This window comes from Myotis brandtii, unplaced genomic scaffold, assembly GCF_000412655.1.
Source record: "Myotis brandtii unplaced genomic scaffold, ASM41265v1 scaffold513, whole genome shotgun sequence".
Classification (NCBI taxonomy): Eukaryota; Metazoa; Chordata; class Mammalia; order Chiroptera; family Vespertilionidae; genus Myotis; species Myotis brandtii.
In genome coordinates, this window is record NW_005369552.1 from 984467 (window position 1) to 1008662 (window position 24196).

The 24196-nt window shown below is 35.4% G+C and overlaps 1 protein-coding gene across 6 annotated transcripts in view; it reads left to right on the plus strand.

Annotated features, from left to right (window-relative positions):
* PAN3 (PAN3 poly(A) specific ribonuclease subunit) overlaps positions 1–23088 on the plus strand; it is a 154974-nt gene extending 131886 nt beyond the window's left edge. For all 6 annotated transcript variants that reach the window (XM_014548557.1, XM_014548553.1, XM_014548556.1 and 3 more), the window contains 7 exons: positions 568–733; positions 1846–1936; positions 6304–6443; positions 8946–9075; positions 9535–9599; positions 17551–17689; positions 20202–23088. In XM_014548557.1, the coding sequence (XP_014404043.1) occupies positions 568–733; positions 1846–1936; positions 6304–6443; positions 8946–9075; positions 9535–9599; positions 17551–17689; positions 20202–20342 (872 nt within the window). In that variant the 3' untranslated portion in view covers positions 20343–23088. The remainder of the gene's footprint in view (positions 1–567; positions 734–1845; positions 1937–6303; positions 6444–8945; positions 9076–9534; positions 9600–17550; positions 17690–20201) is intronic.
* Positions 23089–24196: the final 1108 nt, after the last annotated feature.

The window sequence follows — 24196 nt, forward strand, 5'->3', positions numbered from 1 at the left end:
GCTGAGAGCCGGCTTTCTCTCTGAGGCTCGGCTGCTGAAAGCAGGTTTCTGGCCTTTGTTTACCTTCTGTATTTGAAACTTTGTTGTGACTCCAGCTCTGAGATCCCGGCTGACTGAAAACAGCTTACTGGGGTTTTGTTTAGCTTCTATATTTGTAACAATGTTTCAAACTGCAAGCTCAGAGGCCGGCAGCCGCAGGCGGGGAACGTTGGCTTCCTCTGTCACTGAAGCAAGCAAGCTTCCTGTTAGCTTCAAGCTGCCTGACTGCCGGCTGCCATCTTGGCTGGCAGTTAATTTGCATATCGCCCTGATTAGCCAACGGGAAGGGTAGCGGTCGTACGCTAATTACCATGTTTCTCTTTTATTAGATAGGATAATCTCAAATTGGGAAATTTGGGGTTTGTCCCTTAATTATAGACTAAACTTAAATTTTACATGTATACATATGTATAAATTGACAAATTATACCATGAATATAAGTGAATTTTCTGTTAATTTTAGTTTGAATGTTTTAGTCTTTTAGTTGATTAATTAAATAAGTTTTTAAAATTATTATTTGCTTTATAGGTCAACATGATGGACCATTGCCCAGACAGCATGCTGGATTATTGCCAGAATCTCTTATTTGGGCATATATTGTCCAATTGAGTTCTGCACTGCGTACCATTCACACAGCAGGTTTGGCATGTCGAGTTATGGACCCAACAAAGATTCTGATAACTGGCAAAACGAGGTACTAGCATTTTGAGTTTTGGCTTCTTTATTGTGCATTTAACCTATGACTGGTTTTAAACAAAGCATGATGATTTCTTTTAATTTTACCTTTTCATATATTCCATCCAGAAGAATTGCTGTGACTTTTGAGTTCATTTGTAATTTAAAAAAAAAAAGTTGAATTCTTAAAAAAAAAAAAAAAAGCCTGGTTATTAACCAAGAATCTTGTAAGGGTTTGGAGGTATGTATGGTTAGGGTTGGGGGGATATATAAGTAATATCAACACAACTTTTCTTTGTACAACTGTGATTGTCAAATTTTAGCTTGAATCAGAATTGCCTGGGGGGCTTATTTATCACATATTATTGGGCTCAAACTTGGAACTAGAGTTCTCATTCAGTAAATATGGAGCAGGGCCTGAGAGTTTGCATTTCCAACAAGTTCCTAGGTGATGCTGTTGCTACTGATTGGGTCATATGCTTTGAGAACCACTGACAGAGTTAAGTAGACAGACTCTAACTTCAGCAGAGTTTCATTTGAGTTGTAATTTTGAGAATTGGCTTGGGCAGTGTAGTATGAAGAGCTCTAGATGTAGTACCAGTTGACTTAGCTTCCTGGCTCTGTTAGTTGCTGTCTTTATGACTCTGATCAAGTACCTTAACTTCATTGTGTTCAGTAACCTAATGAGACGGGTACTCTCCTCACCATTTTCTACATTTTAAGGTACCTGTCTCATAAGATGATTGAGAGGATTGAATGAATTAATACATGTAAGATGCTTCCAATATTGGCTAGTATATCTTCAGCAAGTGTTAGGAAGCTAAGTAGTGCTCTTTACATGAACGAAGCAGCTTGGTACAGTGGAGAGAACACTGGGCTGGTAGTCAAAGATATGAGTTATAGTCCTGGCTTTATTAGTTACTAACTTTTATAACCTTAATATCTTTGAGCCTTAATTTTCTCATCTCTAAAATGGTGATTAGTAGAGGCTATATGGGAGTAGGACAGAAGGTTAGAGTAGATAATATTCTGAGGTTCTTCCAAATATTATAGGAAATGATAAATTTCCACTAGTATGTAATTTTTAAAATCTCATTTTAATTATTTTCTTTAAATCTCTGATCTTTAAAGGTTGCGAGTAAATTGTGTTGGTGTATTTGATGTCTTAACATTTGATAACAGCCAGAATAATAATCCATTGGCATTAATGGCTCAATACCAGGTGAGTAAGAATTAACATGAATACCTACAGGCTTGGTTCTTTGTTTTTTTGTGTGTGTGTGGTTTTTTTTTTTTTTAAAGACAAATTCTGTTTATTTTAAAGTATTTCAGGGTTTTAAGTGTAGATTTTAATTTATTCTGGGTGATTTTTATGCAAACTTTGAACATGGGTTTCTTAATCACTAATGTATTTAGTGTAGAGCCCTTATAAGTTGGAATATACAGAATTAATGACTCTAGCTGTTCAAATGAAAATGTATTTATGTGATTAGGATATTTGTCCTCAGCAGAATTAAAACAGATTAATTGGTCAGTTGAATGAATTACATTAAACGAGATTTTACTTTTTTTCTTTTTTACTTTTAGAATAATTGTCCCACTAACAATCTGAAAATTTTAGAAATATTTTCAAAGAAATAGTGTTGTATTGCCATTTTTTAAGTAATTTTTTTCTTTTGCTTAGTCAAAGACCATCACTTCTTGTACATTATCAGAATTTGATTATAGTATTATTTCATAATAATAGTTTGGACTTAGGTCCCATTATGTACTTAGCTTTTTATTTCTTTTTTCTTGATTAATCTTAAGGTGTAGAATAAGAACCTATCTCTGCAAGGACTGTTAAATGTAGCTGCTTTTGCCTGATTACTTTGTACAAGTGACGAGGCTATTTAAAGTATGTTTCAGATCATTCAGTTTGTATTACAATACATTTTTCGGAGGCTATTCAACTGTCATTTTAAGGCAATGTTCTTTTTGTGTAAAATTTTTGTGTGTTTATGAACATTTATTAACTTACAGAAGTTGATATGAGGTAGAATATCTTCTTATTACATGGAAAAACAAGGATACCTCACCTTCTCATTGTCCTTTTCATTTCAACATTTTTTGTTTAAATCTTGAAAGATTTCAGTTCACTTTATCATAAGACAAAATTTCAGAACAAAAAGGAAAGAACAGACTGAGAAGTAGAGTGTATGTAGTGCTTAGTATTCCAATTCATGCATGGCCTTCTCTTACCACAGGCAGTGCAGTCCCAAAGAGTTGGAGCTACTCATCACATTCAGTTAGTTGTATGCAGACTTTTCATGTCTTCTGCTCTACTTGTGCCCACCTAACCTCAATAGCAGCCAACCTGTCCTGGTTGGTCACACCACTTAGTGGCCACTGTGTGGCTACTTTTGCCCCAATGGCAGCAGCTTCCTTTCTGCCTAAGAGATTTGCTCCCTCTTTTTTTATTTTTTAAATCTAGAATGGTTGTTTCTTACCTACTTTCCTTATCTTCTGTCTTATATTTATTGACTAATTGGCTCTGAAAATTGTTCTTTATAATTTGTTGTGCTCCTAAAAGTGACTGATTATTGGCTGTTAAAAATACTAGTGATTTTCATATATTCAGGAAAATAATATTAACTTTGGAAGATAAATTTAGAACTAGTGCCATCAGTCTCTATTGCAAGTATTTGGAAACCTCATGTCTACATTTTAAAAAATAGCCTTACAGTATTTCCTTATTCTTTTCTAGTCTGAAGAGTTTCTTCTTATTTTAATTACTAGTATAAAGGAAAACGAGGTTGATATTTTTTTCCCCCGTTAGTGTCACAACAATATTATTTCCCATTTTTTTTCTTTGCAAATGTACATTACTTCAGTTATGTTGCAAGTTGTGAAGTTAACCTTGAAAAACAATTCCTCATAAGAAAAAGTAATCCCAGAGTTACAAACAACTTTTAAGTAAGCATTTGGGGCAATTGATTGATAAATGAACAACTGCCTTAATTCATAAACTCAGGCTACTTTCAACCTGTTGTCACCATCCCTTTATCTTCAGCAGTAAAGGATATATCAGGTTTTCTTTATTTTTTGGGGGGGTGGTATATATGTGTGGAAGATTTTTCATATAGCTTTTAGTAAGGTAATGGAGAGAATTAAAAATAGTTCCAAAAAGGGGATTGTGATTTTATAGCGAAGAGGGCACATGAGAAAGGAGTACATTGTTTCTTGTAGTCTATTTTTCATAGTCTGTTTCAGACACGTGAATAGAGACTGACTTTCAGTAAAATGGACATAAGTAGAGCCATAGATAGAATCAGAAAAATCAAGAAATCAAGAATCAGGAAGAAACTGAAAATGAGTTGGGGGGAAAAACCTCCAGAATTCAACAAATGGGGGGAAAACCAGATGGAGGTAAGAAGCAAAATAACAACTGGAAAATTATTTAGCTGGGAAATAAGGAAAGGAGAGTTATAGAGTTTTTATGATGTTAACTCTCTTAATTAAGCAGGACCTGATTAATGTCTTTTATTTTAAAAAATAGTTCTCATTTAATCTGGATTATGTGACATGTACATATTATTTCTAAAGTGAATACTCCTACCTTTGGTCAGTTTTAGAATGGTGGTAGGAAGTACTTAAGCCAGATGCTGCTATTCTTTAAACCCATCAGTCCTTCAGTTCTCTTGGACTTTTGTTTTCCTGTCTTGTGTTAGGGATTAATGGGATGTTCTAAGTGGGAGGTGTAGTTACAGCATCAATTCAGAGTGGAGCTAACCTGAAAATTCTACTGTTTTAAGGGTTGGAAGGTTGTGTGTTGGTACATGCTGCTCACATACTTGATAAATAACCTTCAGTGTGCTTTGCTGACGACAGTGGATTACAACACTTAGAGAAATTTCCAGTTAGTATTTACATGCACTGATTTATGATTTCATTTAGTGTAATGTGGAATGTTTACTTGATCTTGAGAATGACTGAGGGGAATCCTTCTTGAGTTTGTTCACGGCAGTGCCCTCCAGAGAAAGAAACAAAACGATGGCAGCAGTGACCTTTCCCCATGCCACCTTCCCTTCTCCCCTGGCTCCTAACTCTGTACCTCTAATCAAGTTCTAAACAGTTTCTCTGGCATGCATTTTTGGTATCTCTTGTTCTTACAGATTCAAAGTAGCTTGTTTTTCTAATCAGTTTTTCCACAGATTAAGGGATCTTATGTTCACAGTGTCAGATTCACAAATGCTAGTTTGGGATAAATTTTTAAATTTGAACTTTTTCATGTTATTTTAGTAATGGAGTTTAACTTCCTCTTATACTTTATTATTTGGGTAGAATGTTGCTAAGGATAGTTATGTAGTGTTAAAGTTTCATTAGTGATTGCCTTGAAATACTCCCCTGATGTCACAAATATACCATTATAAACATTCCACAAAACCAGTAGGTTTCAACCCTGGCTGCACATCAGAATCTCTTGTAGAAGCATTGAAAAATACCAATATCTAGATCTTACCCCAGACTAATGACATCAGAACTGAGATGAGGGGATGGTCACTGGGTGATTTTTGTTTGTTTTTTAAGCTCCTCAGATGATGTTAATTTATAGCTAAGTTTGAAAACTCCTTATACTAAACCAATATTCAGCAAATGAACATATATCCAATAATTCAGATGAGATCTCAGATTTTGAAGATTTACAGTTTTCTGTAGAAATTACTTTAGATAATTTCACTTAACTCTGAGCTGCTCCATTCTCCCAGGCATGTGCTTATTAATAGTTACCTGCCAAGCAGGGCCTCTTGAGGTGACCATTTTGTTTCCTGGAGTTATAATAGGTAACGGGGAGCTCACCTCAATTCAGCTAGCTGTTTTTTGAAAATCCTTTCAGAAGAAAGGCCTCAGACTGGTAAATTTGAAAAAAAGAAAAACCCGTGGGAAACTAGGTGGTTAGGGAGCTCAAAGATCTTTTACGGTGGGAATATAATTGTCTGTTAAGAACATCAACAGATGGGATATCATTGGGTTGGCAGTATTTTCAGTGTCCTAAAGAACGTACATGAAAAATCAGGTAATGGCTGATGTTGTGTTTGGAATAATGGAATAAGTTTTCTTCAAGTAAATTTTCAAGTACACACTATGCTTTAGGCATCATGGAAAATGAGAAAGTGCATATCATAAATTGCAATGATCAGAGTAAAGCAAGTGTATAATAACCAGCCTTAAATTTCTTATAATAGTAAGAGTATCAGCTCTATTTAAGTAATTTTTTAAAAATTTAAGGCAGTAGTTCTGTAGTTGGCATGTGAATTTTTTAGAGTAATGTTTTTTACAGTGTAGATCTAGAACTGCATTCATCAGAATTACCTGGATGCTTTAAAAATGTTGGACCTCTTTTCAGTCCTATTGAATGAGAATCTCTGGTGGAGAGGCTCAGAAATTCTTTTTGATAAGCTCCCATCTGATTCTGATGATCATTAATATTTGAAACCCCTCTGCAGCTTCTTTGTATAAGTACTTTTTCCATGCAGGCAATAGTGTAAGTGTATTAAATTTGTTCTTTTAAAATAAAAATTAAAAGATATATTTATTCTTCCATGTCAGCAAGCAGATCTGATATCATTAGGAAAAGTTGTGTTGGCTTTGGCTTGCAACTCTTTGGCAGGAATTCAGCGAGAGAATTTACAGAAAGCCATGGAACTGGTGACAATCAACTACTCTTCTGACCTGAAGAATCTGATTTTGTAAGTTTTAATATACAATTGAACATGTATAATGGTCATATGAGATAAGACAGCTGTTTCATAAGGGCCTTTTAATAGTGATTCTGTTTATTTTACTGACTGCTATTTAAAATCAGGCAAAACACAATTAAGCAACTTGTAATTTATTTTTATTGCTAAGTATATATTTCTTGGAATAAATTTATAAACCAGTGTGTTTAAATCAGTTACTGATGTTTTAAACATTTCCAAAGGGTACCCTCTAAGGCTGCATTGGTATCTACTAGCTACATATGACCTTTTAAGTTTAAGCTAGTTAAAATGAAATAAAATTTAGTTCTTTAGTTTCACTAGCCACTTTTCAAGAGCTCAAAAGCCATTTGTAGCTCCTGGCTAATATTGGATAGTGTAGACATAGAACATTTCCATCATCTCAGAAAGTTCTATTATTGCTGCTCTAGAGCAGCGGTCGCCAACCTTTTGGACCTCACGGACCACCAGTGGTCCGAGGATTACCGGTTGCTGACTACTACTCTAGAGAGTGGTCGTTGTCTTTGTGAAAGCTTTCATAAATAAACCTCAGGTATGATTCAGTTATATACTCTATGGCCAGAACATCCATTCCAGAAAACATATATGTAAAGGTCTCTATGCTTCTCCAGTATCTTCAAACTCCAAGGAATCCTTGTGTGCCGGTTTGAAATAAATTTGGTGTAAGAAAAACCCACTGTGGACTACTGTCATCACAGAAGGACTGCTCCCTGTCCAAGATACCTCTAACATTTGGAAATTCCAGACAACCCTTATTATAAGTTATTCTAGAGAACACATGCTAGGAATAGGAAGTCTCTATTGCAGTTTATCCTGTTATGTTCTAGAAGCAGTTAGAGCTTATAGATCCTTATCAGTCTCTCTTTAGCTTCCAGCTGTTTCTTCTGATTTTTCTTGTAGCCCTGGATGATCCCATTTGTTTTTGGACTGGCCTTGGGGTATGGAATTGAGGAATGGAGGATGGGGCTGCTCACCTGTGCTTTGTTACATTGGCATAAGTGTCTTTGTGACAGAGCCAGTGATACCTGTTTCCTGTTAATAATCAAATAAGATGATTTCTCTTTTAAGTGAAAATATTTGCTTCATATATGATCACAGCTGTGATTCCTGGCCTTAGTTTGCAGCACCGAGGATGTCTCTAATCTCAAGTTATAATCTCCAAAATTTCCTTTTAAAAAAGAGAGAGTAATGAATATAAATGTAACAGAGTTGGCCATACATTAACAGTTTTTGAAACTGGGTGATGGGTACATGGAGATTTAGTAATTTTCCCTACTCATGTAAATTTTGAAATTTTCCTTAAAAAGTGAATCAGCAAAAGTCATACTTTAATATTAATCAGTAACTAAAATTTATAGAGCAGTAAGCCATGTATCAGGCACTTTCAAACTGACTGATATGAATTAAGTCTCTTAATTCTTTCCCAAACGCTAGGGATTAGGTACCATTATTAGCTCCATTTTAAAGGTGGCAAAGCTGAGACATAGAGAGGTAAAGTAACTTGCCAAAGTCATGTAGCTTGTAAAATGAGTAGTTAGATGTAAATATGTCAGTAATTACGAGATGAGTAGGTAAGATATTGATTATCCACATGAATATAACCATTCATTTATTCAACGAAAGAATGCCTGCTATATGCCAGATGCTAAAGATGCTTTGAACAGATGCATAAAATTTTCATCTTCTGGAGCTTCCACCTTAATAGGGAGGAGTTAATAAACATGTGAACAAGTAAGATGTTGCAGATAATGATAAACCCTATGAAGAAAATGAGACAAGTTTAAGCAGAGAGTGAATGAGTGGGAGGCTTCTTTAATGAGAAGGGTTAGGAAATGGCTTACCTATCAGAATGAGCAATAATAGGTGATTAATTATTGTGTTCTATAAGGTGGCCCTTTGAAACATAAATTTTTTTCTGCCTTAGTTGTAACAATAGAAGAAATTTAATTGGTCTCTTCTGATGTGTATTAGTGCATGAAGATTTCTCAGAAATAATTATACCATGACAGCTGGTAAATGAAGTTGCAGAGCAGAGGACAGCTTCCTAAAAAGCTGAGGCTCGTTTGATTTATCAAAATTGAAAACCCAGGTTTAGTTTCAGAAATTATTGTTGAGGAACCCTTACAGCCAACCCCTATTTCACCTCTCCAAAAAAATGTGTAGCAATCTTTTCATCTCTCACTATTATAAAGAAGGTTTTGAGAATGGAAATGGTAAGTATAACTCTATTAAATTTTCCTTTCTCATTTTCATAATAAAAAGTAAAAATGCAGAGAAAGAGACACGTTTACAGTTTTCTCCATTGGCTCTTAAGATTTTCCAGAGAAAAGTGAACTTGACTTGCATGAAAAAATGTTTTCAAATTTGTGCGTACTGATATGATAGCAGCAATGGTAGCTACACGCTTGTGGGTCATGTTGTTTTTCAAATTGCATGTTTGGCATTCAAGTAATTCTTCTGTATGTTGGGTAGGTATCTGTTGACTGATCAGAACAGGATGCGAAGTGTTAATGACATCATGCCCATGATCGGTGCTCGATTTTATACTCAGTTGGATGCTGCTCAAATGAGAAATGATGTCATAGAGGAGGACCTTGCAAAGGTAAAGAGTGCATTTAAGAGCCTGTATACAGGCTTGCATCTCTGTGTATAAATCAATAAAAAGCATACTAATTATTGTGCAGAATATAGTGCATAGTTGGCTAAGATTGCACATATTTTTGCCCAAACTTAATGATTAGTATTTTAATTTCCTATGTGGCATTTATTTTCTTCTTTTTGTTCATGGCCTTGATACATTCATTTGACAAAAATCTTGATTTTTTTTTCACGTGAATTATTTTAACAAAACTTTTAAAAATGCCCAGCTGTATAATTTTGAGTATTACTATTAAATGGCATGGGCACATTGTATTTAAAAGTATAACCAGAAGGTTGGAATATTTAGGATTTGTTGGTTAAAGGTAATATTGGTGCGGGATACCAATTTTTGTAAACTTTTGCTTTTATATTCAGTTAGCTGGAATATTAATATTCTGTCTCTTTTTAAAATGTTTTATAGGAGGTTCAAAATGGAAGACTGTTTAGGCTTCTAGCAAAATTGGGAACAATCAATGAGAGGCCGGAGTAAGGATTTTCAGTATTTTATAACGGTTTCAATCAAGGGCATGGTTTTGCATAATAAGATTGGGTATACCTTATCCTTAACTGGTTTTATTTGGAAAAGGGAAAAATTCTCATGTGAAGTGACCTTAAGCCTATTGTTAATCATTAATTAGGGTGTTGTTTTTAAACTACAGCCAAGGCATGGTTGTCCTTAAGAATTTCACATACATACATACATAAAGAAAATATACTGTGTTAGATCTCCAGTGTGGTTTGCACATAGTGGACAGTTGATGGTGATCAGTACTGCCTTAACCCTGTCTCCGTTTTGAAGCTTGGTCAATTCAGGTCAGGTTAAAGATTTCAGAAATCTCTAATTGTTGCATGTCTCTTATCTTCTGTTTCATATCAGTGCTATCACCGTCTTACATTATTTGTCATTTAGTTCTGCCTCATTTGTAAGTTAATCATATGTTCAAGAAAGAAGCAGAATTGATGTTTGAACTGCTTAACTGTCAAAGACAGCTAAGGCAGTATCACAGCTATTGTGACTACAGTGTAAGTTACAGTTCAGGAATGTCACCTTTGTTCATAGAAATAGATAAATGTCTTCGCTTGAGGGATTTTTTGACCACAGAATTCAAGTTCACTTATATTTCTTCAAGTTTAAAAGACTCAGTATTTTTGCTAATTTTTTTTCTAAATAAAGACAACATGACTATTTTGAACCATATTTTAGGAACTCTATGTTTCTTCTGGCACTTACCTCTTTATTTTTAAACTAGAGGCCCGGTGCATGAAATTTGTGCAAGGGGCTTGGTCCTCTCAGTCGCGGCAGCTTGCCTTGGTGGCTTGCCTCGGCCCTCGCAGCCCCGGCTTCTTCTGGAATGTTGTCTGGAAGGTCGTTTGGCCATCTTGTCTAATTAGCATATTATGCTTTTATTATTATAGATGTATGCTTATGGTACTTTTTTTTAATTTTTTTTTAATCATTTAACTCAGCAAATGATTTTGTCCTGTGAAAGATGCTTCATTTTTCACACCCCTTCCCTTAACTGAACACACACACACACACAACTTAATCCATAAATTTTGAGTTAACTCTTTATTTAGTGTTGATGTTTTTATAACAAGGTAAATATTGTTAATAGCTGCATCACTTAGTAATCATAACTATTTATTTTCTTTTTTATTTTATTTTTGTTTTCATGAGTTAATAATGATCTTATATAGGAAACTATTAAACAAATTAAAAACTATTTACTGCCAGTTCATTCCAAATTCTCTGCCAGAGTTATAAAACACTTTTCCATGGGGTCCAAAAATAGGTAGCCTATCAGTTTCTCTTTTTTTCTCCCCCTTAGAGAAATTGCCTCTGGAGCCTCAAATTTTTTCCTGATCCTATCTGGGCTAATTGCGCTTTAAGCCTGCTCACACTCACACTTTAGAACTGGAACTTCCCTTCACTTTTATCCTGGGAGTTTTCATTGTCTCTCCCTTTGTGTTGGATATCCTGTTTCTTGCCTTTTTCCTTGGTTTATTCTTTTTTTATTTAATAGAGCATACCTCTCCTGTAGCTTCCTGGGAAAGGTGAGTTTTTAGTTTTTGTCAGTCTGAAAATATCTTTATGCTACTTTCACATTTTATTAATAGTATGATTGGGTATATAATTTTAGATTGTCCTCAGAAAATTATTTTTGTTAATTAAATATTTTGAATAGATAATATATGAATACATTTTTAAAAGCAGAAAATGGTTTACAGTAAAAATAATAAAATCTCTCTTTTATACTTGATATGCCCAATCTCCCCAATTTCTGCCACCAACCTTTATTTAGTTTCTTATACATACTTCCCTGGTAATGACTATACTAGAGGCCCAGTGCACAAAATTTGTGCACTCGGGGGTGGTGGTCCCTCATTCTGGCCTGTGACCTCTTGCAGTCTGGGAGCCCTCAGACATCAGCGGTGCCACAGAGGCAAGAGATGCTCTCTCCACCACTGCTGCACTCACCAGCCGTGAGCCCAGCTTCTGGCTGAGCGGCTCTCCCCTGTGGAAGCACACTGACCAGGAGGGGGCAGGTCCTGGATTGAGTGTCTGCCCCCTGGTGGTCAGTGCACATCTAGCAACTGGTCTTTCTGCCGTTCAGTCAATTTGCATATTAGCCATTTATTACTAGTATATAGGCTATTACTTACATCCACACCCATACTCCACCATCAATTTTTTTTAAAGAAATATATTTCTTTATTGATTTCAGAGAGGAAGGGAAAAGGAGAGAGAGATAGAAACATCAATGATGAGAGAGAATCATTGATTGGCTGCCTCCTGCACACCCCCTACTGGGGAACGAGCCCGCAACCCAGGCATGTGCCCTTGGCCGGAATTGAACCTGGGAACCTTCAGTCCGCAGGCTGACGCTCTATCCACTGAGCCAAGCTGGCTAGGTCTCCACCATCAATTTTTAATATATACAAATTATAAACCACACAATTGCTTTTTTTGTATATGGCTTATTTTCTCGTAACAATGTCTTTTGGAAATCATTTTGTTCAGATATGTTTAGTGTATTCTAAATATTATTGTCAATGGTTTACAAATATGACAACATAATCCTCATAACAACCCTGTGATGCAGATGTTGTTAGTATCCCATTCAACTGAGAATTGAGACATAGAGAGGTAAATACCTTGTCCAAGACCACAAAATAAGTATATGAGCCTGATTTAAATCCAGGCAGTATGGTTTCACAGTCTGTGCTCTTAACCAAATATGCTATGCTTCCTCATAATTTATGGCCATTTAATAGTTCATCCAATGGATACACTATTTCTCTAGTTATTATTGATGAGCATTTGGGTTGTTTTCAGTCTTTTGTGCCAGTATTAACAATGTTGTAGGGACTCACTTAATTTTGTGTGTGCATAAATAGAGGTCCAGTTATGATTGTTAGGTCAGTGGGAATGTCCCTGTAATTTGATAGCTATTACAGAAGGTCTACAATGCACAGGAGTCTTTCACTAACAATACTTTTTTCAAACTTTTTGGATTTTTGTCAACTTGATAAATGCAGTTTTAGTTTGTATTTTATTCTTTTTTAAAAAAATTTTTATTGTTGAAAGTATTACATATGTCCCCCTTTTCCCCCCATTGACCCTTTCTGGCCTTCACCCTGTTGTCTGTGTCCATGGGTTATGCATATGTACATACAAGTTCTTTGATAGCTTCCCACCCACCGACCCTCCCCCGCCTTCTCTCAGATACTGCATTCTGTTCCATGCTTCTATGTCTCTGGATCTATTTTGTTCATCAGTTTATTTTGTTCACTAGATCCCACATATGAATAAGATCATGTAATACTTGACTTTCTCTGATTGGCTTATTTCCCTTATTTATTTATCTGTTTATTTATTTATTCTTAATGAGCATATTGCCAGTCTTATGTTTTTGATCATTTTTGTTCTCTTCTGTCCTTTGCTCATTATTATTTTTAATTGGATTGTCAGGTTTCTGTGATATATAGGATCGAGAGAGATTTGCCCTGTGATTTTTATTTTATTTTAATTTTTTTTTTATTTTGACTGCTTAATTTTTCCCATGCAGGCATTTATATATGTAGTCTAATTGATGAAACTTGCTTTATGCCTTTAGATTTTGAGTCATAGTTAGGCAGATCTTTTCCATTGTAAGATTATGAAGGAATTATTTCATGGTTTCTTCTAGAATATTTATAGTTTCTTTTTTAAATATTAAATTATTTATATATTTGGGATTTCTATAGGATGTAAAGTATGAATCCCAGAAGACTACCCAGTGGTCCAAAAACTATTTATTGACTAGTCTAGCTTTTCCACACTAGTTTAAGGCAGCATCTTTTACAATGTTTTAATGATTGACATTTTAAAACCTAATAGTGTTAGTTCTTTCTTATGTCCATTTTATTTTGTGTTGTTTTATTGTTTTCCTAACACCATTTAGTAATTTGTATAAATTCTATAATTAGCTTGTTTTAGTTAAAAAAAAAACACAAATCAATAAACCTGATGGTATTTTTATTGAGAAGATAACATATTAGGTTTATTAATAAACTTAAGGACCATTTGTGTTTTTAGATGACGAGTTCTCTTAACCAAGATAATGGCATGTTATTGAATTTTTTTTTACTTCTTTATATAGTTATATCACCAGAAGTTTATTCTTAGGTATTTTTTCTTATTGTTATTATAATTGGGAGTTTTCCCCCAATTTTGTCTTCTGGACTGCATGTTACCAAATATACATGAAAATAATAGATTTCTATAAATTTTATGCCCTATTGTCTTACAGTTTTTCAGTAGATTCTCTTGGGTTTTCTGATATATGGTCAAATATTCAAGTATTGTTAGTTATATTTCCTCCTTTTTAATTTATATACTTTTAATTCCTCTTGAGTGATTTGTATTAACTAGTACCTCTAGTAGTACATAGCTGAGTTATAGGAGTGATCATCTCATTCAGAATTTGAGGCATTGCTCCATAGTCTTTTTGACTTCTAGACAGATTTAAAGCCATTTTCTTTCCAAATCCTTCCCCTCCCCACCATGCTTCAGGGTCTTTATCACTGATGTTCAGAAATTCATACTGATGTGTCTTGGTGTGAGTGTTTAATTCATTCTGCTGAATCAACACATGAGCCCTTTTCATCTTGGAAACTTATGTTCTTTACTTGTAGTCATTGTTTCTTTGGTAATTTCTTTTCTCTTTCTGGAATTCCCATTGTTCAGATGTTAGACTTTGCAACTGATTTTCTAATATTCTCTTCTATTTACTGTATCATATCTTTTTGTTCTTTCTAGGCAATTATCTCAAGTTATTTTGTCTAAAATGAAATGTTTTCCTAGTTTTTCTTTCAATTTTTAAATTTCTGCGATCATTTTTAATTTTCAAGAACTTTTAGCACTCTGTTTCTCTCTTACAGCATTTAATTTTGGTTTCTCTGAGGCTGTCAATTAGAAATTTTTGGTTTTAAGTTTTTTTGTTTCCTGCAATATCTTATAGGAAAGAATTTGCTTTGCTTTGTTTTATTCTCCAAAGCATTTCTGATGCTTGGCTGGCCATTTATACTAAAAATGAGGTTCTAGGCCTGGCTGGTGTGGCTCAGTTGGTTAAGCATTGTCCCATGCACTGAGAGGTTGCTGGTTCAATTCCTGATGGGGGCACATGCCTGAGTTGTGGTCTCAATCCCCAGTAGGGGGCATGCAAGAGGCAGCTGATCAATGTTTCTTATTGATGTTTCTCTCTCTCCCTCTCTAAAATCATATAAATAAATAAATAAATAAATAAATAAATAAATACTATATAATAAAAGCCCAGTATGCAAAGTGTCCGGTCATCCATTCAACCAATCAAAGCATAATATGCTAATGAATGCTAAGGCTACTCAACCGCTCGCTATGACATGCACTGACCACCAGGGGGCAGACAGTCAACCAGTTGACCAGTTGCTATGATGTGCATTGACCACGAGGGGGCAGACGCTCTGACCAGTAGGTTAGCTTGCTGCTGGGGTCTGGCTGATCAGGACTTAGTGAGACGGGCTGGATATGCCCTGGAGTCCTCCTGCAGTCCCTTCCTGGCTGGCTAACCTCCTGCATCCCTCCCCCGCCCCAATTGTGCACGGTGGGGTCCCTTGGCCTGGCCTGCGCCCTCTTGCAATCTGGGCTGAGGGGGGGACCCCCGCCACCCCCAGTGCACGAATTTCGTGCACTGCACCTCTAGTAAATAAATAAAATGAGGTCCTAAAAAACTAATGGGAAGCTCCTTATGGAGGCAGAAATTGTGACAAAGCAGAATGTGTGATACTGTTAGGTATGACTTTTGTGGGGGTTTTTTTGGTAGGCTTCCAAATGTCCATATTTCTATTGGGCAGGTCAGCATATCCAGAAAAGAATCTTCCAACCTTCTCTCTGTAGTATAAACCCCATAGCCAAGGTTTGGGAAGGCAAGGAGGGAGAAAGTGTTGGTTAAACTGTCTCACCCATCACTCCTCAGTTCCTGATTTCCTGCTTTGCCTGTTATACTGGAGACTGGAGATGCTCTCTGCACCTTTTTTAGGAAGATTCCTGGTTGAGAGATGGGTTTATTGTTTGCTGTTTATGGAACCTTTTATTACTCTCTTGTTTCCAGCCTCAGTTCACACCAGGATCTTTAAGCAGTACCGAATGACGTCAGCCCCTGAGCCTCACTGTTATGACTGGCTTCTTGTGATGATCTCTTTTTATGCTCCCTGTAGCATTATAGTTCAGTTCTGCTAAGTCATACCACTTACCTTCTGCTTTCTACCTTCCAAATTTCTGTGATGTGTGTGTGTGTGTGTATCTGCTATTGTTGCTCCTGATCCCTTTGTCCTTGTGTGTTTACACCCTTTTAAAGACATTTATTACAGATTTGGTGGGGGTTTGAAAGGAAACAGATAAATGGGTGTGTTTAATCAATTTTAATTGGAAGTCCCTGGAATGATCTTTGTAAAGCACACATATAATTGTGTTTAACCATGTAGTGCCCCCCCCACCTTGTTCTTAGAATGCAGATTAATGTTTTTCTTTTTTTTTTAGACTAATGTTTTAACATGACCTAACGCTGCATAATCTGACCTCTCCCCTCTTATCTTTGCTTCAGATCTGCCTTTTTTGCTTTTAATTTTCTCCTCCTCTCTCTTTTTTCTCTCACTCATTGTCCTAGTGTTTTCTTTCTCCTCCTTGTCCTTACTCTCTAACCCTCCCTTTGTACTCCTTTTTATCTGTCTAGTCTTTTCTCATCCAACCCCATCCAGCCACACTGACTTTTCTTATGTTTCTTAAATGATCCTTTGCAAATATTGATGTCTTTGATTAAGGAGCATCCTTCCTCTGGGAAGAGTATCCACTACTTCCTGTGGAAAGCTATCCTTGTCTTACAGAGGAATTCATGTTTCTGTTCTGTACTATATCTCTTTTTCTTAATTGCATTATTTAAATATGCAGTTACAACTTTTTTTGGTTATTTGAATGTTTGTTTTCCTTACTGGACCATAGTTCCAAAGGCTGCTGAAAACTAACTGGTAATCTGGTCTGTTCTCCAGTTCTTCACAGCACACTTTCTTTTTTTAAAATTTTTTATTGATTAAAGTATTACATATGTCTTCTTTGTCCGCCATTGGCCTCTCCCTGGCCACTCCCCCTTCACCCTCTCCCCCAGCACATGCCCTTCCCCCCCTCCCCCCAGTGTCTGTGTCCATTGGTTTGCTCATATGCATGCATACAAGTCCTTTGATTGATCTCTACCTCCCCTCCTCCCCTTGCCTTCCCTCTGATTTCCTTCTTTTTTACAGCAGCGTAGTATTCCATTGTATAGATGTACCACAGTTTTTTAATCCACTCATCTGATGATGGGCACTTAGGCTGTTTCCAAATCTTAGCTATGGTGAATTGTGCTGCTATGAACATTGGGCACAGCACACTTTCATCATATCATCACATGAGAGTAGGAAACCAAAATCTACCCCCTTTTTGTTTCCTAAACAGGTTTCTATTTTATGCTCACCAGTAAAAACATACCTGACCATCTCTCTCTTCTCTGTAATCTGAGGGTGGGAGGGGGGAAAGGATAATCTCTTTAACCTATTTCTAAAGATATCTAAAGACATTTCCTTCTTCCCCATTTTATCTAATGATAGTGGTTTAAATAAGGAAGTTATTCTAAAATACAGATGTATAAGGGGTGATTGCCCTTGAGAATTGAAAACTGATATTCATATACTTGCATGTTAAATGAAATTATTTAAAAAAGAAGAACCTGGGCAATATGAGCATAAAATATGAAAAAAAAATTTTTTTAGCTTCCCTATAACTTTTGGAGAAAATAAAATAAAGCTAGTTTTGAGTCAGAAAAATAAACATATGGCCATGTGGCATATAGTATGAATTACTGAGGTAAAATATTACCTTCTTCAGGTTTCAGAAGGATCCTACCTGGTCAGAGACCGGAGACCGTTATCTGTTGAAACTCTTTAGGGATCATCTTTTTCATCAGGTGACAGAAGCAGGTGCTCCTTGGATTGACCTCAGTCATATCATTTCTTGTCTTAACAAGGTAATTTGTATCTGGATTTTTAAGACTTAAATGCTATCTACATTTTGTAGAGTTGCATTTTCTACAAATACTAAGACTCAAGAAATTAAGATGTAGTCTATAGTCTACAAGATATTTTATTACTAATTTTTTGATGTCTTAATTTTTAAAAATCCTCACCTGAGGATATATATGTTTTTATTGTTTTTTAGTGAGAGAGATAAGGGAGAGAGAAACATTGATGTGGGAGAGAAACACCCATTGGTTGCCTACTATATGCACCCCAGGGATCAAACATACAACCTAGGTGTGTGCCCTGACTGGGAATCAAACTCGAGACCTTTTATGTATGGAACGATGCTCCAACCAACTGTGCCAATCCAGCCAGGGCTGTACTTAATTTTTAGAATAGGATTTTTTAAACACCAAAATGTTCATTGTGGGTCTTTTTATTGTGGTAAATGTCACAAAATGACTGCCTTCCCAACCCCATTATACTATATTTTATTTGTATGTTATTTTGTTATATCAAATAAAACGAGTGGAAAAACAAAATAATTCTGTGATTAAGTATTTTTAAAAAGTTGAATTCCTTTCTTCTAAGTCATTCTGAGTCAAGTTGAATGTCCTGCATGTTATGAGTCCATTTACTGTTAACTATGGGTATTATAATCATAAAAGCACAATACCAGTAATGTCAGTAGGCCCAGCCATTATAAATGGAAAATTAGGTGGAAGATATATCATAAATTTACTTGAGAGGTGAACTTTGTGTTTTTGAAAGGGCTAATAAGAGAGAGACAATTTACAGAGGAAGGAAGGAATGCATTTCCCTTATGGATTACTTAGAATTACAGAGCTTAGAATGGGTTTCCAGAAGCAAATCCTAGTCTTTGTATAGCTTTATATCTAAATCAGGGGTTGGCAAACTGTGCCCTGTAGGCCAAATTCATTCTACAGGCATTTTTTGTATAGCCTTCGAGCTAAGAATCGTTTTTATATTTTTAAAAGATTGTTTTAAAAAAACAAAACCAAGAAGGGATCTGTGACAGAGGTTGTATGTAGCCCTGAAATTTAAAGCATTTACTAATGGCCCTTTATATAAAACACTTGCTGTGTCCTGGTCTCAACTGTCCCTAAATGACAAGCACTAGGGAAGAAAATACCGGTTCTGTCACATCATTTAGAACTGTTAACATACATCGTTAACCCTCCAGGAAAAATATCTGTTTTTAAGCACTACTTTGTCTTGTTTTAATTTCCTTAAAACTCTTGAGAGAGTATTGTCAATAACTTACATTAAGACAGAATAAAACTGTATGATGTACCATTAAACTAATCCAATATGATTTATATATTCATTTGCCCTTTTCCCTTAAGGGGAAAATGTTTTTCTTGAGCAATGAGAGAAGAATAAGTCTATTAGATTTTAGAAGATACTATCCGTAGTATCAAAGTACCATAACTAATACTGTAGAACAGGTATAAACACTGACAAGTAGATTTGATAGAATAAGGCGGAGATAATTGAAAATTTGAAGAAAGTTCTATTTCATTTCATAAAATAACTAGTAGTAAATAAAATCTATTCCAAATCGGAAATGTAACAATTTTCTACATTTGGAAAAGAGAGTAATAAATTGAAAAGGAGGGATGGCCATATTGATGATATAAAAATTAAAATTTAACATAGCTTATTTTGGTGGAAATGACTGAAATTAACTGTTAAAGTTATTTCTAAATTTGAGTCTTCAGAATTAGTTTTAAATGTTTTTTAATGAATTAATTAATGAAAAAAGAAGGAAAAATGGACATTAAAAACTAACAAAAATAAAGTGAAGACAAGATGAGTTTTTTTGATGGACTAAGGATTAGTATTTATACTTTATAGATACCTCATTAAAATACTATGCTGTATCCTTATAGATCAGTGGGTAAAGACTATAAACTGGCATTCACAGTGTGGAAATAACAAAAGTGAATATATGAAAGCATTTGGTAATGTTAATAACATTGTAAATTAAAACAGCAAGGCACTCATTTGATAAGGAGTTGCTGCTAAATTGGTACAACTTATAAGGCTATGGTGTCTGAAATCCCGTGGAAAGCAATTTGGCTGTATGTGATAGGCTATAAAATTACTCATACTTTCTGATTCAGTGTACTTTTAAGTCTCCTAAGGAAGTAATTCTACAGAAGAAAAAGTTGAGATGAAAATGTTCATTGCACTGTAATTGTGATACAAAAAAGTTGGGAGATATTGAGGGAATAATTAAGTTATACTATATAATACAAGCAATTAGAAAAAGCATGAAAGATAGGGAGAAATAGGGCAGCATTTGTGTGAAAAGCGTCTGAGTTAAAAGTGTGTACCTACTGATTGGTGGTATGAAATATTTATGTATATCCAGAAGCAAATGTAACAAACAATTTTAAATGTTTATCATCATTGCCAAGTGTTGTCCTAAAGTAGATAAAGTAGATAATCTTCTGTGTGGTATGAACTTCATATTTTTTAATGTATCTGTTTCAGTTAGATGCTGGTGTGCCAGAAAAAATAAGCCTCATTTCCAGAGATGAGAAGAGTGTACTTGTGGTGACTTACAGTGACTTAAAGCGCTGCTTTGAAAACACTTTTCAAGAACTGATCGCAGCTGCCAATGGCCAGTTGTAGTATTTGTAACAGCACGCAGGACATGGCTGAGGAGCTTAACCTATAGCGAATTGCACTACAGCTGAACTGTTTTCATCATCTCATTTCACGTCTGGGAAACAAACAGAAGATGAGCAAAGCTGCTTGCATTTCAATCAGGTACACTGTTACTTGAAAGGAAGAATGTTTCAATCATCCTAGAGCTGTGGCTGCCATTGGGGCCAAATCTGTGAAGAATTTATTTTAGATTAAGGAGCACCATTAGGCGACTGATGTTCCAGCTTTGGTTTTTTTCCACTTGTATATGCACTAATTTTAATTTTCTTAAGACTTTTTTCTGATCTTTGAACTTTTGCCACATTGTATACTTATTAAGGGAATCTATTTGCAAGGGTATTTTTTGGAAACAATGCTGGACAGCATTTTTGTCAGTGAGGGTTGCAGAATTTGCTCTTTTGGGGATGGGTTGCCCTGAATAATGTAATGGACCAGGTAAATAATTTCACAGTTCAATGTAGCGCATAATTCTTGTAAGAGTATTGTATGCAAGCTCTATATGCCACCCACTGTTAGTTCAAATTGAGATTTTTGTTTTGTTTTAAAGAACACACAAAAAGAAATATCAGTGAATTTTGTTAGATACAAATTCCCCTATTACTTGATTTAAATCCTTTCTGTAAAGATTGGATAAACAGTAACTGAAGGAGCTCATAGAACTTTTTGCTCCAAATTCAACCAGAGCCTTTTGTAAAAAAGATGTTTCCTGCTAGTCAGATACATTTACATTTATGCAATCTTTTTTAAATAGAAAAAAAATTGAGAAATTGTGTTAAAGGACTGAAGTTTGCTGTTTTTTTTGTATAAAGTTTTGTTCTTTAAACCACAGCTTTATTATGGTACTTTACACTGGATACAGACACAGAGACACTGTTCAGAAGATGAGCTAAACACAGCAGTGGTCTGGCATCAAGAGCTTCTGAAGTTTTATAGCCTGAATCTGGAGGGATAACAATCTGCTGTGCCTTTGCAGTCACTGCTTAGCCCAAAGTCATAGTGCTTTTAATAATAATATGTGGGATATTCCTGAATAAGTCAATCTCAAATCTTTGGAATTTTCCTCCTCTTAACCTTTCTTAATATTTGGACGTGCAGTTGTCGCCAAACTTGTGTATTCATGGAATTTCTAGTTAATGAAATACTTATACTTTGATACTGAAGACTGCCAAATACATAGGAATTTTCTTTCTTGAAAAACAGTAATGAAGACTGTATCTCCTTTCCCAGCACTGAATGTTTTACTAGCACTGGGTGCTCACCAAGCAACTATGAAGAAAATGTGGAAACTCAAAAGATCAGGAAAGACTTCCAAGCACTTGCAACTGATGTTATGGTTTTCAATTTTAATGATTATACATATTTGTAGTTTTCAGAGAAGTTTTTAATATTTCTCTGTCCACTTTTTATAAGCTTTAAAATGATTTTCTCTGCCTTGAGATTTGCATCAAGGAAAAGCACCTCTCTTCACCTGAAAGCTTTGAAGACTAGAGACACGCTTCTCACATTGTAACAAGTGAGTCCACCTGTGGTAGCATCAGTTGCTAAAAAGAAAATCAATGATTGCATTTGATCTGGATGGATTTTAAAAGAACATAATGTTTAATATTCAAATGATAATTAACATTTGCCACCGTAATGTTCTTTTTATGTAAAAGGAACAGGAACTTGGAGACATTAACATGCAAAAGTCTTTTATCATTAGCTCATGTATTTGAAGAAGAGCAGCTGTCTTTTTATATGTTTTTTGACAAATCATATTGTAATTCTTTTGTACAAAAAAGAACTACTTGTATTCTAGAAGAAATATGAAATGCTTAATTTATAAGCAGGCTGGAGATTTTTTCCAATATTGTTTTCTTTGAAAATGAAAGGGGATCATCTATTTTCGTTTTGGGGTCTGGCAACTTTTTGAAAATTTAATTTGTGGACCAATGTTTTGTGAAAGCTAAGGAAGGGCAGGGGTAGAATAGGGCTTGAATTTCTCATTCTGTATAGACCAGCAAACTCCCCTCTGCAAGGCAGGTTCAAATCACAAACCCAAGAATGTTTGTGTTATAAATGCTAGTTTGCTTCAGCCCCTAATAACCTCAGGACTTGGTTTGAATATAAAACATAGACAGCTCATATGTTTTCATGAGTAAATATCATCAGCCTGAAAACAGTTGGTGTCAGGTAATACATATTTTTTTAAGCTTTGTTTTATATTTATTTTTCATTTAGTTTTTATTGGGAATGGTTTTCAATAGAACTCTTAGTTCTGCTTAGGTGTTTTTTGGGGGAGCCCTCTTTTCCATAGTGTAATTCCATTTAAGAGGTTGTCTAAAAGTTAGTCTTTTTAATTAATAGGAAGATTTTATTCTTTGAGAAGAGTCAAATTAAGGATATAAACTTCCATACCTTCCTGTTACGATAGTTAAAAGCACAGAAAGGACAACCCTTGAAATCATGTAGCGTTGGTCATTTCAAATTTTTGTACCTATTTTAAATTCTGTTAGTGTATTTACTTCATTGTAAATATTTTTGAGGGTACCTTTGTATTTTGCTTTTGACCTTGGTTCTGTGGTTTGGATGTCAACAACTTCCCTAAAAAGCACCAGTATGTTAAGTTCTAATGTCATGATCCCAAATTGGGTTATTCATCTTTAATCCTGTTTTCAGTCTCTATGTGTACAGCAGTATTTTTAATAAAGAATTACAGAAAGAAACTCATCTTTTTTGTTACTGTTACCAGTTTATTTGAAAAGATGATTGGGCCCTGGCTGGGTTTCTCAGTGTTAGATCGTCGGCCCATGGACCGAAGGGTTACAGGTTTGATTCCTGGTTAAAGGCACATACTTCAGTTGCAGGTTCCTAAGCCCCTGTAGGGGGCATGTGGGGAAGGCAACCAATCAGTGGGTCTCACATCGATGTTTCTCTCTCCCCCTCCTCCTTCCCTTTCATCTCTCTCCCTCTCTTCCACTCTTTTCAGAAATCAATGGAAAAAATATCCTTGTGTGAAGATTAAAAAAAAAAATTAAAAAGATGATTTGTCAAATGATAGGAATTTAAAAGGCTGATGATTTCCTTCCTGTCTTGGAGGTATTTTTGGTCTTTGGATGAAATGGTGGTAGATTTATTGACTTATCAAGTATCTGTTAAATGCCTACTTGGATCTGTTCTAGGCACTAAAAATGCAAGTATGAGTACTTGGTACTTACAAAATGTATAGTTGTGCCCAAACATGTTTATATGCTACATGACTTACAGCAAAGTTTAGAAGAGAAGACCCACTTATGTGAAAGGATGGGAATGATACCTAGCCAATCTTTTCAGTACTTAATTTACTGTATAGTGAAGGATGTCCCTTCCCCCAAGTCCTTCAGAAGCACTATCCTATATAATAAAAGCATAGTCTGCAAATTGTCCCCTTGACTGGGAGTTGTCTGGGAGTTCGACCAGGGGGTGGGGCCGGCTGGGGGAAGGGAGGGAGTACCCGGCCAGCAGCCGGCAGCTGCTAGGGACCCTACCAGTGCAGGAATTTCGTGCACTGGGCCTCTAGTTCAGAAGATAAGGGTAGATAAAGAAAATATGGTAAAATGTTAACATTTGTTGAATCTGGGTAGAATGTTTATTGTGGGGTGTTGTGGATTTTTGTGGGGGTTTTTTTGTACGTTTGAAATGAGTTGAAAAAATACTGTACAGAATAGAAAGTGATAAGGGACTATAGGCACAGGTGAAGGAGAACTAGAGTAAAGAAAGGGATTAATTTCAGCTGAAGGAACTGGTCAGTTGGTTTTAGGAATTAAGGGAGAGAATAAGTATAGAAGGTTTTACATGTA